At 48.1% G+C, this 16,881-nt stretch overlaps 1 protein-coding gene across 2 annotated transcripts; it reads left to right on the top strand.

The window, feature by feature from the left end:
• Positions 1 to 214: 214 nt before the first annotated feature.
• On the top strand, positions 215 to 15,309 carry STYXL1 (serine/threonine/tyrosine interacting like 1). 2 transcript variants are annotated; one of them, XM_044456124.1, is made up of 10 exons: positions 215 to 857; positions 2,347 to 2,632; positions 4,967 to 5,028; positions 5,888 to 6,032; positions 7,537 to 7,593; positions 8,465 to 8,610; positions 10,700 to 10,845; positions 12,309 to 12,406; positions 13,903 to 14,012; positions 14,922 to 15,309. In XM_044456124.1, exons 2-10 carry the CDS (start codon positions 2,530 to 2,532, stop codon positions 15,051 to 15,053), a joined length of 999 nt encoding a protein of 332 aa, XP_044312059.1. In that variant the 5' UTR covers positions 215 to 857; positions 2,347 to 2,529; the 3' UTR covers positions 15,054 to 15,309. The 2 variants fall into 2 exon arrangements, with proteins under 2 accessions (XP_044312059.1, XP_044312060.1); XM_044456125.1 differs by lacking the exons at positions 215 to 857; positions 2,347 to 2,632; positions 4,967 to 5,028; ... (1 more) ...; positions 7,537 to 7,593; positions 8,465 to 8,610 and adding an exon at positions 8,658 to 8,873.
• The last annotated feature ends 1,572 nt before the right edge of the window (positions 15,310 to 16,881 follow it).

Below are 16,881 nucleotides of genomic sequence, written 5' to 3'. Positions count from 1 at the left end.
TGCGTAAGGAGTTGGGGAGGAAGGACTACAACTCCCAGCATGCCTCATGAAACAGAGCTGGCTAGGGTAATTGTAGAGCTTTCTTTCCTGACTAAGCATAGGATTGCACTTTAAAACTTTTTGTTCTCCTTTTGAATTCAGTTTCAGTCTCATAAAATTTTCCTTCCTGTTTTTACATGGAAACCCATAGAAAGTCTTGCTGACTTGAACCTTCAAAGAGTCATTCTCGCGACACAACGCCAACTCTCGCGAGACGTTCCCTCTTGTCCGCTGCATCTTCTCATTCCGCTGCCTGAGATAGTCACTTGAGCCGACTGACCGCAAAAGAGAGGTTCATACCGACTCAGCTTCACTTTCGTAGTGAAACCTCGGAAGCCCTCACAACACAAGAAGCCAGACTGCTAGGTTTCTCAACTCTCGCGAAGGTTTGTCCGTCCGCCCCCGGAGTAATTTTCTCGAAGCTACGCGAGACTTCGTCGCTCCGTTTCTTTTCCCGGCGTAGCGCCTCACGTTTGGGTGAGGTATCGCGAGAGTGAAACAGTGCCGTGACGTCAGCCCTGGTGACCGCGGAGCGTCTCCCCCTAGCAACAGGGAGGGAGTCGGCCGCGCGGGCTGCAGGGGCAGTAGGAAGAAGATGCGCCGGTACGACGAGCCAGCAATAGGCGTCGGGGCGGGTTCCGTTGCCGTAGCAACGTCCCGGCAGGGCGGTAGCCCGTGAGTGGCTCTGGTTACGGTGACGTCCCATCGTCGGCGCTCTGCGGGTCGCAGGTTCCACGGTTGCCGTGGCAACGGTTACCCGAGGCCCCTGGCAACAGGAGCGGCGGTTGCCATAACGACAGAAGCCCAGGGCCGCACAGGTTGGTGGACCGCCATCCTTTGCTAAGCGTCTCCTCTTGACCTTTCCTGTTTCTGTGAACCGACTGATTCATTGTTTTGTAGGGGACCTAAAGCTCCAAATCAACCTTCTTTGATCAATTGTTCAAGAACGTTTTAAAACAAGTGTACGAGATGGTTTGCCATGGCTCCCGTTTTCCTCCCTCCTTCCCAATTTGTTTTCCTTTTGTCATGTTTTAATGTGTAGGACTGTTTTCCTGCTAGGAAAACCTTTCTTTGCTGAGGAGCAGGGTGAAATGCTAGTAGGAATCATAATAAACTTGCATTATTGAAAAACATAGTCCCATATATTTTTCCTTACAAACTATTGAGTCAGTCATATGTAAACTGAGGCAGGTTCAATCAGTTCATTATGTTGACCAAAAGGTTCTTGTCCTGGTGTGTGTGTGCCCAAAATACACAACAGGGGAAGCTTTTCTTTGAAAGGATTTATTCCTAAGAATATCCAGCTGCCAACAAATTGACCCAGATGGTGCACTGGAGCAGTCCTCAGTTGGCCCTTTTATACACTGATCATTAGACGGTTACATGTAACGCACTTAACACTTTCCAATATGCTACAGAAGCAAAAAGGTTACAAGGTGTGATCTTCCCCATTTGCATCCCTAGGAAGATGCTCCAAAAAAGAGGGGAGGATGGGGTGTTATGACACAGAGGATGAGGAGGATGGGGTGGCCTGGTATGAATTGCCCTTTGTTTCTGCTGCTGCTATCTGTCAAGTGCCAACTAGTTTTCCCTGTACTGGTACTCTGTACTGTAATGTCAGCTATATCTTAAAGGTAAAGGTTTCCCCTTGACGTTATGTCCAGTCATGCCTGACTCCAGGGGGTGGTGCTCATCTCCGTTTCCCAGCCAAGGGAGCCAGCGCTTGTCCACAGACAGTCTCCGTGGTCATGTGGCTGGTATGACTAAACACCGAGGTGCAGGAACGCTGTTACCTGCCCACCGAAGTGGCACCTTTTCATCTACTTGCATTTGCATGCTTTCGAACTGCAGGGTTGGCAGGAGCTGGGAAGGAGCAATGGGAACTCACCCCGTTGTGCAGATTCGAACCGGCGACCTTTCGATCAACCAGCCCAGCAGCACAGCGGTTTAAACCACTGCACCACCTGCAGTCCCAGCTATATCTTAAGGATATATATCTTAAGGATGCACAAATGCTGATTTTTAGAAAAAAGGCTTTTCTCAGGCCTGGTTATGTGTCAATGATTACATGATTTAACCAATGAAAGTTCTACCTATTGATTTGTGCAATTGCCAAAGGTTTGTTCAAGACACTGTCCTATGCAGTTTTAAACAGAAAACTATCTTACAACTCCCTGTGTAACTGGCAGGGGCATACTGGAAGTTGTAGGATTTTTTTTCTTTCCAAAGATGAATAAGGTCATGTCATTAATTAGATGGTAGACTCTCTTAATGGTCCACATTTAGCTCACCTGTCTTTGTTTTTAGGTAAAAGGTATCTTGAAACCCATCCTCCTGCACAGCATCTATTGTTTGGATTTTCAGATAGATATGAAGTACCTGTTTCTATTAATGGATGAGCCACATGAATGTGAATTTGCTACCATAGAGGAGTTAACCTTTTGAGAATGCAGTAACATCTTCAGCACTGAATCGTTCTTGCACTGTGCGATGGCAGGGGTGTCACTGTGTGAGCCTACGGAACTGTACAATTTGTTGAATCAGTGCACAAAGATCTCTAGACTGGCAGAACCAAACTATCTGTGTTTACTGGGTAAGCAAATAGGAATCCGTGTCGAAATGTAGTCAGAGCAGGACAAGGCATCTTAAGCTAAAGGTCTGTGCTTGCTTCCTTGCTCATCTGCTTCGAAACTTTCCCTGTGCAATATGTTTCCACTGCTGCCAAGAACTGCTTCTAGTAGCAGGAACTTTCAGAAGCCTTAGATGACGAATTACCAGAAGCGCCACTAGGAGTTGTGAGGTACGCTCAGGGCTTGCCCATGGCAGATTACCACTGAGCACATTTGGACAGGCATGGTTATAAAAGACTTACATTTAATCAAGAAAAAACTTCAGAGTTTTTTTTCTGAGCAGAACTTCTACTGGGAATTTGCCTGAGCATGTTCCAGAGGGCCCTTCAGCAAGAAACACCCTTCTGACCCCCAAATTCACGCAGCCTTTCTTCACACCAGAGCCTATAACTCTTCCCTGGAATCGTTGGCTCCCTCCATTCCGTCGGCCTCCAGCCATGCAGGACTAGCAGGAGAGCCCTCTTAGTTTTGACATGAGGGCTGTGACTGTTGCATCCAGAGAGCAAACAAACACGTACAGGAGGCTCCTGTTTTTTCACTCCCCAGTACACGATACTCTGGCAGCCTCCCCAACATGGTGCCCTCTGGGTGTTGAATTACCAGTTTGAGTATCTCTCACCCTGCTATCATGTAATACACTGGGGAAGCAGCATCTGAACCTGTGCAGTTATCATGCCTAGTAGCCATTACAATTGCGACACATGAGTTTGTCTTCTATCTTATCAGGTCATCACTGAATCCAGGGATAGCAAATTCCATAAGTTAAGTGATGGGTTGGGTAAAGAGGCTCTTCCTGTCGTCTGACCTAAATCTCCTGCTGATCAGCTTCAGTGGGTGAGCCCAAAGCTCTAGCATTGGAAATGAGAAATGGACAAAAATTGTTTGTTCAGTCCACTTTTTCCTCACTGTGCCTCATTTTAGAAACTTCTTATCAGTTTGCTCCACGCTAGCCATTTTTCCCACATTAAGAGGCTTCAGACTATGTAAGCTGTTCTTCAAGGAATCTGCTGCAGCCCCGCGGGTTGGAGTGTTGCTTTCTGCTTCATTGCTACATCTTCTATATCACTTCCAAGATACGGCAACTCCATAAGGATGTAAGAAGAGCCCTACTGGACCTAAATGGAAGTCCATGTAACATAGAAATAGAGTGAGTCAGAAGGGGCCTCCCGAGCCATCTAGTCTGACCCCTGGCTCCAGCCGGCTCCGCTCACGACATGCCCACTGTATGCATGTCTAGCCTGTCCTTGAACACCCTCACCAATGGGGCCTCAGCCACCTCCCGGGGAAGCCCATTCCACACCCTCGGGGTCCTAACTGTCAGGAAGCGCTTCCTGGCATCCAAATGGAACCTTGGTTCCCTGAGCTTTCCCTGAGCACATCCTGCCTTCCTCTGCAGGGGAGAACAGGTCTCTGCCCACCTCCGTGTGACACCCCCTCACATACCTGCATGTCACCAGCAGATCCCCTCTGAGTCTCCTCTTCTCCAGGCTGAAGAGATCCGGCATTGTAGTCCAGCATTGTGTTTCCCACAATAGCTGAGTGGAAGCCTCTGCAAGGAATAGCTTCCCACTGTTACTCTGCTGCATCTGGGACTCCGAGACTGGCTTCACACAGCACTTCAATCCACATTCAAGGGCTGAGTGTGGGTTGTCACTGGAATGTGGGTTGTTGAAAGACGGGTTATCATGTTGTAGAGGTAACAACCCATGGAGAACAACACAACAAGAAGCCAGGAGTTCTCTTTGTAGGTTGTTTGTGGTTGATAAACCATGGGTTGTTAGCACAGCTAAATTCAGACAACAAGATGATCCACTTTTCTGTGACAACCCATGGTTCAGCAACAATGTGCAGTCGGCCCTCTGAACCCAGGCATTAAAAACAGCTGCCAGCGACTAGATGTCATTGATAAGGCTTGGTCTTTCCTAACTTCGTGGCCTCCAATTGCTTTGGACTAGTGTCCATCACTCCTGGCCATTGGTCATGTGAGCTGAGGCTGACGGGAGCTGTAGTCCAAAATAACTGGCATATGGTATTCCATCTGCCTGTGTAATCCTGCCTTCCCAGTGCAGAGACACAGCACAAGATCATTCTCCTTGGGGGGAGGCCAGGTCTGCGATTTAGGTGAGAATGCTCTTGGGAAGGCGTTCTTGCTTTCTTCCTGCTAAGTGATACACGTAGAACAGAAATGGCAAGAATACAGAAGACTTGAAAAAATGAACAAGAAATAGGAAATGGACAACAGATGTCAGAACAAAGCTGAACACGTTTTTCTGCTTTTTTGCTGCTGTTGTTTTCAGATGCTCGTACAAAGAGAGAGTACAATGAAAGCCACTTGATGACGGCAATACGAGTCAAAACAGTGAGTTACTGTGTTGGATATGATGGTTGTTAGTTAGTCTATTCCTGTAGCTTAGATGCTGACCAGCAGTAATGTGGGCCAGGAAGTCATGCTTTCATTAAAGGGACCAGCCATGATCTGAGAAGATGATTGGGGCAGCCCCTGCTCTGCTGTCCCTGAGGTACTTAAGACCTTGCATACCTGGAAAGAAGGCAAGGAAAAAGCCCAGGTCAGGAGGCCCATGCCCTTAGAGAGCTATGGCAGATGGACAGTAAATTTCATGGCTGAAGGGAGCTTCAGTTGACCTGAAAGAACTGCAATGTTTCTTTGCTTTCAGTAACATCTATTAGTTTGTTTCAGCAGCTAAAATCATAAACAGCTTGGGTACATTGGCAGGAAGGAGATACAGAATTTATTAAATCCATACCTAATCATATATTTTATATTGTATTTTTGTATTTTTAATTTAATGTTTATATTTATTGTAATTTATAATTACTTTTAATTTATTGTTGTAAGCCGCCCCGAGGCTTCGGCGAATGGGGTGGCATAAAAATGTTTTAATAAATAAATAAATAAATAAATAAATAATCAATATGTTGAAATTAAGCATTCTATTCTTCCCAGAAGCTATGCATTAGCCTTGGCTGGCATGAGAAAGAGTCCCTCAAATGGGGAAGCTTGAAAACCAGCATTATTTGAAACTGAAAAGTGAAGGGACACATGGCTTATTCCAACGGTGGAATACGTTCTGAAGGGCAATTCCTTAGCAGTGGTTTAACAAGGGTTTTCTGATCAGGCCGTCCCAGTGAGCTGGAGTTTTCTCCTGTAGCGCGGTTTGCATGGTGCTTAATCCTGCCCCTTTTCCTTCTTTTTGAAGAATCCGCTGGGCAAATACATGGTACCTCCATCTATCAACCTGGAGTGTGTCAGGCACTGTGTGGTGTACGATGGCATAACGGACTCGGTGGAGGCGGCCTTCGACATTGATTACGATGTGTATGAAGTGGATAAAGACCTGAAACGTACGTACGCGTCCTCTTCCTCTTCTCTTGCTTCAGATAAGCATGGTGGGATGGCAGGGTGGGGAGGGACAAGCTGAAGTAGCAGGCCCAGTTCATGCAAGACTGAAGCGTAACAAGGCAGAACATGTCACTGTCTCTTGTGGGACCTGGCGCTTCTATGTCCTACCTGTGGCATCACGGAGAGCCAGTGCAGCCCCCCCACCGCCTCCCCGGCCCGGGGATGAGATGCTCCTTCAAAGAGGAAACAAGAGTTGCATCCATATGGAAAGGTAGTGTGCTAAGCAAACGTTTTTGCTAGTTTAAGGTTTTCCCCAGGATCAGCCACAGGGCTCCCCACCCCGCTGTTTTTGCTGCAGTGGACCAAACGTTTTTGTTGGCATGTTAAAGACTTGACAGATGGATTTGGTGTAAGTGTCAGATGTATGACGTGTTAATCCTCAGCTAGCAAATGCGTGAGGGAAAAGGGGCAGAATGCTGGCACCGAAAGGCCGTAAACTCCAGAAAAGGCTAAGGCTGCAAAGGAAGCCATCCAAGGCCGCCTGCGGTCACTGCTCAGGGCAGCCGGGAGAACACATAGAGATCAGCAGTTGAGAACAGTACTTCAGGCATCTGATGTTGAGCCTGAACCTGACAAAGCGGGCACTGGAAGAATCAGCTGAGTCTAGTCATGTTGCATTAATGAACGGTTTCTATGGAATTTTAGCACAGCTTGTTCTTTTGTTGGGCACCTCGGCGGAAACACTGGAATCTATAAATTCAAGGCAGCCTCACTTGCCCGCAGTTTTTCATAATAAAAGTTAGTCAGTTAGACAAACAGTTTCTTTACTAAACCCCAGGGTGCAGGGAAGAGAGAGACAGAATGAGAGGGGGCAGGGGAGCAGCCTCAAGGAAATGGGCTGTGTCAGCACTGGGAGGAGAAACCATGTCCCCTGGGCTTCAGGTGCTGCACGTTGTTATCACCACGAGGTGGTCTGTGGCATGTGAACCAGCTCAGCGTGGAGATGACAGCAGGGGGTCCTTCATTGGGTTGGTCTTGATGGCTGTGCCCTGCCCCATGGAGGAATGGGGATCTCTGTGGGCCCGTGGACGTGTTGTTCGGCTTAATAAAATATAATAAAAATAAAATAAAATAATATTTTTCCCCAACTTGGGGAGCCCCAATTGTGTTGGAGCTGGCTGGGAATGGTGGGGGCTGCAGTCCAGCGCATCTGCAGACCTCCAGGTTGTAGAAGGCCGGCTAGTACAGTCTGAGGACAGTTTATAAGCAGCCACCCTCTTGCCTCATGCGGGACTCAGCACTGGTGGCAGCTCTGTCCACCCAAACGCTTGTATTATCTGGGAACAGGCCGGGCCACATGGGGAGAAGCCTGATGCATTGGGCCCATTCTGAGCTTGCCTGCCTTCCTTCCGTCCTTCCTTCCGTCCTTCCTTCCGTCCTTCCTTCCTTCCTTCCTTCCTTCCTTCCTTCCTTCCTTCCTTCCTTCCTTTCATTCTTCCCACTTAGCGTACGACAAAGGGGCCGACATCACAGGACTGAGGCACAAGCCGTCAGCTGACTATAGTAAGTTTTTAAGTTGTTACTCAGTGACTGTTCAGGGGTTGTTAAAAGGGTGATTCAAGTAAGATGGGGCCCTCTGAGTGGCCACAGGCTTCCTCTGTAGAGCAAAGGGTCCAGCCCGAAGCCCACCCTCCCCCACTGCACGCAGCGCACAGCGTCCCCTTCCGTCCAGGGTTGAGATCTGAGCTGGAGAGGAAAAGGTTCTGCAGGTTTGGCTCAAAATGCCAAACGTGTGACAAAACTCAGTGGCTCCTAGTCCTGTTGGCTCTGTGCTACCTCCACGTTCAGAGGCAGCATTCCCCTGTATGCCAGTTGCTGGAGAACTTGGGTAGGAGAGGGGGCTGCCACACCAGTGGCTTATTTGTGGGATTCCATGGGCAGCTGGTTGAGCTCAGTGTGGAAAGAACGCTTGACTAGTTAGACCTTGGTCTGATGCATCGTGGCTCTTCTGGTGTTCCTCTGTTATGTAACTGGAGAGCAGTTCAGGACCCAGGGAAGGAAGCCCTGTTTGCAGTGATGGCCAGCATTTCGGCTGGCTTTCAAAGGCGACTGGACAAATTCACGGGGGAGCCGGCTATGAAAGTCTCCTAGTCCTGATGGCCAGCAAGTACACCCATTGCTGGCTCTTCTTCTGTTCTTAACCAAGATTTCAACCACACCCTTCCATCCTCAAGAGGAAAAGGAACATGGGAAAAAGCCTCCTTTTGGAGAGCCAAGACCTGGGCAAGACTCGGGGGCAGCAGCATCAAAATGTAATCAAGAAGCAGCAACATGCAGTCAAGGCGCTAATCTGACGAATGCACGGAGGACCGCCTCCCGGGCCTTGCAGCCCAAACCGTGCCTCTCCTCCTCTCTTTCCGCTCTCTGTGCCCAGATGCTGTGGAAGGATCCGCAGCTCGCTGCGCCAGGGTCATGCAGCGCTTCACCCGCTTTCCAGTCCTGGTCCTGAGAGGTGGCTACGAACGGTTCACGGCCATTTACCATTATCTCAGGACCCAGAAGATCTTCTGGATGCCTCGGGTAAGAGGGGCTTCCCGGGGGAAGCGAGACGGGCTCCCTTTCTAGATCCTGTTGCCATTTTCTGCTCCAGTCAAGGCCTTCTTTGCAGTTCCTTAGATTTTTGCATACACACCTGCACACGCAGATGCTTCCGTTTGGACCCTCAGGCTCTCTGTACAGCTCCTTCTACTGCCGGCCTTTTGGACCACAGCTCCCAGAATTCATCTTACTGGCCAGGACTGATGGGAGTTGAAGTCCAAAGGATCTGGAGAACTCCAGGCTGGGTAAGGCTGCTGTAGATAAAGAACCCTTGTTTACTCTGCAGTGGCAGGCAATGCATCTGACTCACTGGTCTTCCTTCAGCAAATTGCCAGGGAACACCCTGCCATTTAAGCCTCAGGCAAGGCTGCATCAAAACCTCCTTCCTGTCCCTCTTGCTCCTGAACCGGCTCTTGCAATATACAGAGTAGTTTACATAGTTCATGTTGTTCAACTTCACGCCCGCCTGAGCAGATCATTAAGCACTTCAAAAAACCCCCGAACAAAACAAAACAAAACAAAACAAAGCATTGATTTGCTCTGTCTGTGCATGCATTTCTGCATAATTGATTTTGCATTTGCTATTTCCAAGAGGATGCACAGAGCCCTGTCCTTTGGCCAACAATAGCTCTTATATTAAAAGAAGAAATGAAAACATATTACAAAAGATTTGGCCTTTCCAGAACAATTTAGTTCTGAACGTGGAAATTTACAAGCATCCTCTAGAGAATGGGGAAGGCAACAGAGGCAGTTTCCGCCTCCCCGGTCGTCTCCTTGTGCATGTCAGCCAGCCCCCCCCCCCCCCCCACTCATGTTGTTGCTCCCCATTGCCTTTTCACCCCTTTCCCGAGATTGCGTCCAACCTCAGAGAAGCAGCAGTGCAGTTCTTTCCACACCAGCTGCAGGTGGACTGAGGTGGGATCTAGAAATGAATCCATACTGCCTAGGCTGGAGGTCTGTTGCCATTCTTGAATCTGGGAATCCAGAGCATTCTGTGCCCCCAGTACTCTAAGGACCCTAAAAGACCTCTCTTTTAGGGAAGCATGTTTAATGCAGAAAAAAGCCCCCATTTATTTATTTATTTAAAACATTTCTATGCCGCCCCCATCGCAACAAAGCCTCGGGGCGGCTCACAAAGGATACATAAATAAATAATGACAATATAACAATTAAAAAAAAAAATGTTTAAAAACCCCTGGTGCATTCTTGGCTAAAAATTTTAAAATCCTAATTAATTCAAATAATTTAACAATTAAAATAAGTTTTAAATAAAAAGGTCTTAGCCTGGCTCCAAAAAACAAATAATGACGGCACCAGGCGAACCTCTCTGGGGAGTGCATTCCACCACAGAGAAAGCCCTCCTCTGGGTACTCACCGTCCTAATATCATTCACAGAGGGTTCCCGGAGAAGGGCATCTGTCGCCAATCTCAAGGGGCGGGCGGGCATATATGGACGCAAGCGTTCCTTTAGATATCCAGGTCCCAAGCCGTTGAGGGCTTTATAGGTCATAACCAACACCTTGAATTGGGCCTGGACTTCAACTGGGAGCCAGTGGAGCTGACAGAGGACTGGGGTTATATGAGAACAACACCCAGTCCCCGTCAGCAGCCTGGCAGCTCTATTCTACACCAATTGAAGTATCCAGACCGTCTTCAAGGGTAGCTCCACGTAGAGCGCGTTACAGAAATCTAATCAGGAAGTAATACTCTTAAGGGCACTCACACCATAGATTTGATCTACGGTGTATGATCTTGACAGGTTCATTTTCAATCCCTTTCAATTATTTTCAGTCTCCCATCAATCAGCTTCATGGAATTATCCTGCTGAGTTCGAGTCTTATATCTACTGTTTCCACACCAGAGATATTTTTGTTCCTCTAGCATGTCTCCCCTTAACTGCTTGGGGTTTTTTTAAGCGAAAGGGTCCCAGACTGTAGCCTTTCCTCATATGGGAAATTCTTCTAATTAGCAATTGCAAACTCATCCAGTTCTGCATCTGAATTTTATTAATCCCAGGGCTGTGGTCTTAAGAGCTACGCCTATCACCTGCCTTTTTGCACTTCTCCAACAGGAGCTGGAAGCCTTTAAGCCCTATCCAGTGGAAATCCTCCCTGCTAAACTCTACATGGGAAATTATGCCCAGGCCTGCGACAGTCAGATACAGAAGGACCTGAAAATCAAGGCCCATATCAATGTCTCCGAAGAAGCCGGCACATTGTAAGTTGCATGGCCCACTAAGCAGGGTGTGGATTTTCCGTGTCTCTCCAGCCTGGCTAGGAAAGAGAGAAAGGTTATGAACCCATGAAGGGCTGAGGTTAGACACAGAAATACTTGTTCAAATTGCCAGCCTGCGAGCTCATGGGTGCAGGAGGGTTTTCTGGGTTTTGTGTCGTCATCTCTCCCCTAATCTAAAGCTTGAATGTCCCTGCTTAAGGTTGGGTCGCTGGCAGAAGGAGCCTTATGCTGGCCAATGAGGGCAAATGGTATTTTGCCCCATTCCACCACCTCTGGCACACCTGCCACTGGTGTGGATCCATCCCCCAAGAGTTTCTCCAAAATGGAGCATAACCAGGCCATGTTAAAGGCTTTGGTGTGAGTGCATAAAGGCCTAAACAAGCTGGGCTGAAAGCAACAGAATGAAATTCACGAAGGACAAGTGCCAAGTCCTCCACCTAGAAAAAAGAAACCAAAGGCATCGATACAAGATGGGGAATATGTGGCTCAGCAGAACCGAACAAGAAAAAGATCTCGGCGTAATTGTGGACAATCGGCTAAACATGAGCCAACAAGGTGATATAGCCTCCAAAGGGGCAAATGCTCTTTTGGGATGCATTAACAGAAGTATGACTTCCAAATCACGAGAAGTTGTAGTTCCTCTATAGTCCTCACTAGTCAGACCTCTCCTGGAATACTGTGTCTAGTTCTGGGCACCAAGTTTTAAGAAAAATGCAGGTAAATTAGAAAGGGTCCAGAGGAGGGTGACAAAAATTATCAGGGTTTGGAAACACTGTCCTGGGAGGAGAGACTGAGAGAACGGGGCATGTCCAGCCTTGAGAAGAGAAGACTGAGGGGGGACATGAGATCCCTCTATTAGTCCCTCAAAGGCTGTCACAAAGAGGAAGCCAAGATCTCTTCTTGCTGATGCCAGCGTGCAGGACACGGAATAGTCAGCTCAAGTTGTGACAACCCAGATTCAGGTTGGACATCAGGAAGAGCTTCCTCACAGTCAGAGCAACACAATAGTGGAACCAGCTACCTGGAGAGGTGGGGGGCTCTCCCACACTATGGGTATTCAAGGTGAAACTGGGCAGCCCTCTGAGGGGATGGTGTAACGTGGTGTCCTGCAACAGCAGGGGGCTGGACTCGATGGTCTTCATGGCCTCTTCCAACTCTACTATTCTATGATTCTGTGATTCTCCAAAATGGAACTCTGCCCTTGGGGTGGAAGAGCTTCCATTGCACAGTCCATGCACTCTGTTCCCTGCTTCCTTGTGAGTAAGCCACGCCAAACGCTGCATGAGGTCTCAGAGGGGGCCCGCCAAGGATTACGCTGCCAGCATCTCAGCCTTACTCTCCTTCATGAATTTGTTGCAAGGAAAGAATGGGGGAGAATATTGTATACTGGATGCCCCAATATTTGTGCAAGCACCCGAAAAGATCTCCTCTTTGCTCTTTCCCAGTTTCCTTAATGACAGCAAGCAACTCCTTCACATTCCTGTTCCAGATTCTCCAGAGGCAAAGATCTTCCCACACTTTAGTGACATTTGCCACTTTATCGGTGAGTAAATCAAGACAGGCATCTCCTCCTACTTGCACTACGTGGAATGAAGCAAGGCACTTAGGGCCCAATCCTAAGCATGTGTAGGCAGCCGAAAGGTAGAATTCCCAGCATTCCCCAGCCAGCAATGCTGGGAGCGCTACGACCTTTTTCTAGGTCTAAACATGCGTAAGGTTGTGACTTTAAACTTGGCCATGTCCTCAAATTCCTGCACCAGACTTGTTGGTTGTGGCTTGCCTGCAGGAAGTCCTAACACTGGAGCTCATGTGACCCAGGGGCCCCTCCCCAGCTAATGGCAGAGTGGTGCCCCTCCAGTCCGAGACGTCCTCTGGACAGCAAAGGAAGCTCAGAAAGCTCAGTGTCTGTCTGCCTGCCTGCCTGGCTGGCTGGGTGAAACTTTTCCTTCTAGATCTTCCTTCTGTCTTGTAAACTTCCCAGAGCCTATGGGAATGGGATGACATATACAAATAAATGAATAAATAAATAAAATCGATAAGACCCAGGTGTTCCTACCTGGCTGGGCTCACGCAAGGCAGAACGTTGAGGATCTCCGTTGAGCCATACTGGGCTAAGCGAAGGCACCACCTCAAGGGAGAGGAACCCCTTCCCATTCCATAGAGGCTCTTGGGGGCTGCCTTTGCAGGGTGGAGCCAGAGGAGAAAAGGATGTGGCCCAAGATCCCAAATATGCAGGCTTAATTCAGCTTACCCCTCTTCCTCCCAGAAACTAAGGTATAAGAGAGGCATTTCCATTTTTCAGAATGAGGAGAAATGTGCAGTGATGATAAGATGACGAAAAAGTAGTCGGGGAAAAGGGGCCAGGGAAGCAGGAGAAGAAATCCCGTCGGAACCCTATTGGGATGCTGAGAGAGCCATTTTTGGCCCATGGCCCTAAGGTTCCCCTATAATCTCATCCACAACAGGCCTGCCTCATGGACTCAGGAACCCCTGATCCACAGGGCCTCCACCGTGGCAGGCATCTGCTGATCACCAAGTCTGAGCACTGGTTCAGGACTTGCACTGTCACACCAGATACAGGTCTCATGAGGAGACAGAGTTGTGTATCAGCAGCCTGTGGAGGGTTCTTTGCTCCAGATCCCCCCACTGACTGCTCCCGGAAGCGGAAATGTGGTCACCCGTGGTTATTCCCTGGAGCCATCAGAACACGGCCCTTCTGAATGCCTGATCCACAGAGCTGGTCCGGGAGAATCAGTGATGTCAGAAGCGGGTGAGAGACCGAGCAGAATTAACGTTCCTGCACTCTCTCTCCCCTCCCCACATTAGTGTTCCTCCATCGGGGCAACTGAGTCTGGTACATGCCCATCACCAGGCCGAAATCCAGACTCAAACGAGTCCAGATACACACATCCAACAGGAGCAGCACCCGTGACATGAGTCGAGAGAAAAAGTGAAGCCAAGCAGTAACCTTCCCGCAGGGGTTTGGCTTTCCCACCTGTGTCTGGGCCAATATGAAAGGGATGTTTCTCCTCTGTTCAGACAATCACATTCACAAGGAAGCAGTCCTGGTTTTCTCCACCTTGGGGATAAGTCGAAGCAGCACAGTGGTCATGGCGTACCTCATCCATTCCTGCAGGCTTTACTTAAAGGTAAGGAAAAGGTTGCACATGGTGGAACCTGGAGGAACCAGCAGGAATGGTCCTGATGCGATTTTGGAATTAAAGTCAACAGTAAACTTTGGAGAATCGCCTGTATAAAGTGATGCTTTTTTCCCATTTCTAGCCACCTGTTCACCTCACAAGTGGTGGCTGTAAAAGCCCAAATGGCTACAGCCAGTGAACAATTGCAAATGTCATGGAGAACTCCCAGGGCCCAGTCAGCATAAGGAGCCCATCTTGCAGCGTCTGGAACTCCTGCTCCATCCAAAAATTCAACCTTTTCTTGCTGCCTAATATATGCCTGCCTCCTGAAACCCCTCTCTCACTTCCTTCCGATCCTTCCTCAAAACCTTTTTTCCATGAACCCCCAGCCTCCCATCCTTGCTGTCTTTGAGGCTAAGTATTCAGAAAGGCAATCCTTGTATTTTCCTTCTGCCTCAATTTTCCTCCCCTCCCTCTGTAGCTTCTTTCCTGTCTATTTCTAGATCAGCTGTCCTCCACCTGGTACCTTCCCAGTGTGTTGGACTACAGTGCCCATCACTTCCAGTCAGAATGGTTTAGGGACTGATGTGACTGGCAGTATCTCTCCAGTGTCCCAGGCAGAGAAATGGGGGTCCCTTTACCTTTTCGCCAGAGAGAGAAGGGCTCAAACGTTTGACCTTCTGCATGAGCTATAGCCTTCCCCAGTCTGGCTGGGGAACCCTCCCGTACAGCCCTCCAGTTCCCAGAATCCCCCAGCCAAGGTGGCCCAAGCAGTTGTGGTGGGCTTTGAGCCCATTTCAGGGCTGAGCATTTTCCCTGACCAAGATCCTCCACGCCGGTTTCCTCCTTCCCTCATTTTCTAGGAGCCAGGTTTGCCCCAGTTTCTGACCCCCTTTCACCTCCTTGCTTGTTTTGTAGAATGCTTGGACCTACGTCCTGAAGTGTAAAAGTAACATGCGGCCAAACAGGGGCTTTGTGCAACAGCTTTCTGAATGGGAGGAGCGGATCTACCTTACTGCAATCACTGATATCTCTGAACCGAATTATTGACCCACCACGGCTCCGGAAACATTGCTTTGTGGGGCAGCTTCCTTCCTTGAATGCAGTTCGGTTAGCGCTGGCTGATGGGTGGCTGGGGGATGGCAAAAGCTACATCTCAAGGCTGTTAAAAAAAATAGCTTCCCCTTTTGTGTTATTGTCCCGTTTGTATTCTCATGCTGTTCTCTGCCCTTTGTACAGTGTTGAGTGAAGTTTGCATTTCTGTTTGTGTTATTCAAAAATAAATACATTACACTTTCATTCTTTATCATGCTGTCAGTGTCAGAAGACTCTTGGATTGGCACGTTTCTGTCCTGTTACTTTTAGAGAGCAGTCCTCTGGACCCTGGCCAGTCTGGGTCGGCATGGGAGGTTCCAGATTCCCGAATCCAAGGTCAGAGACGGTGCTTTAACCAGATCTGGGAAGCTGAACTCCTCCATCTTGCAGCCGGCATGATGCTCCTTGGGGTCTGGAGAGGAACCCTGGAAAGGATGGGAGGAGACTAGAGAGGCCAGGAAGTCCTCCTCCTCTCCCTCTCCAAAATTCTCAGACTAGACAGGCAAACTATGTAGGGCAGAGGAGAGAGGGTGACTTTGAGCCTCTGAGTTCAGGGATTTGGGGTATCACAACAGGGTTAAACCCTCAAAAGGTTTATGTTCCAGCTTTCAGCAAGAACTTTCAAAGTCACTAATAATGCAAATGTGAACCTCAGTGATCAGTGATGATAAACTGAAGCAAGAAAGTATTTTAAACTATAAAAATAAGACAATGGCAGTGAAATGGGGAAAATGACCATCTACTGTAACCCACCCAGGGAGCCATGTGGCTAGTGAGGCGGCTTAAAATCTAATTAATAATAATATTGTATATTAAAAGCTTGGGGCTATAAAATCATTTTCCCTGGCTCTGCACGTTTCACAATAATGCTGCCAGCACCAAAGAGCACACTGGGGGCCCAAGTGTGGCTTGTAAATCCCATCGGCTCATGTCAGCCCGGACAAGGGTGGGGGATGATGGGAGCTGTGTGCCAGGATATCTGAAGGGCGATACAAGTTGCCCACACTCTGCAGCAGGCAGCGATTTTTAAAAAAAGCATTATTGAATTTACAATTCAATGTATAAAATAATATATATTCAATATGTGTAGCAGTCAGAGTGTTCTAGTCCCCACTCAGACACTGAAGTCACTGGGTGGCTTTGGGCCAGTGACCAGCTCTCAGCCTGGTGTTTGTGAGGTTCAAAGGGAACGGAGAACTTTGTGAACACCTCCTTAAGAGGATAAAAATATAATCATCATCATTAAAAATTTGAATATGAAGTAATAGCGAAAAGTGCCAAAATAAGTAACTAAATAAAATATAAATTTAACAATTATTATAAATAATATATTACAAATATATTTTATTGAACATTAATCAGTGTTATTATTGTTATCAGTATTGATTAATAATGGTAACATTAACATTAATAACACAACATATTAAAATAAACATAATTTAACATAAATTAAGATGGAAATATATTTTAATATGATGTAAGATGTAAACATTTATAAGGATTATAAACATAAACATATTTATATTTAAAAGATATAAACCCTACCCCTAATCAAACGGTATAGAAATGCTTTAAATAAATAAATATAGTTTAATTGTGGGGGAAGGGCGAGGATCCCTCGAGCCCCGCCCCTCCAAGCCCGCCCCCGCCCCTGGCACCGGTCGCCCTTGGCTACGCCCCGCCTCTCTGCCTTCCTGAAGCGGCCGCCACCCATTGGCTGCCGCGCCGCCCGGCCCCGCCGCCGATTGGCGGAGCGCTCTCTTCCGGAAGCGGTATCTCGCCC

Source organism: Varanus komodoensis, unplaced genomic scaffold (genome assembly GCF_004798865.1).
Source record: "Varanus komodoensis strain SLA01 unplaced genomic scaffold, ASM479886v1 scaffold81, whole genome shotgun sequence".
Lineage (NCBI taxonomy): Eukaryota > Metazoa > Chordata > Lepidosauria > Squamata > Varanidae > Varanus > Varanus komodoensis.
This window is presented reverse-complemented; position numbering and strand designations above follow the sequence as displayed.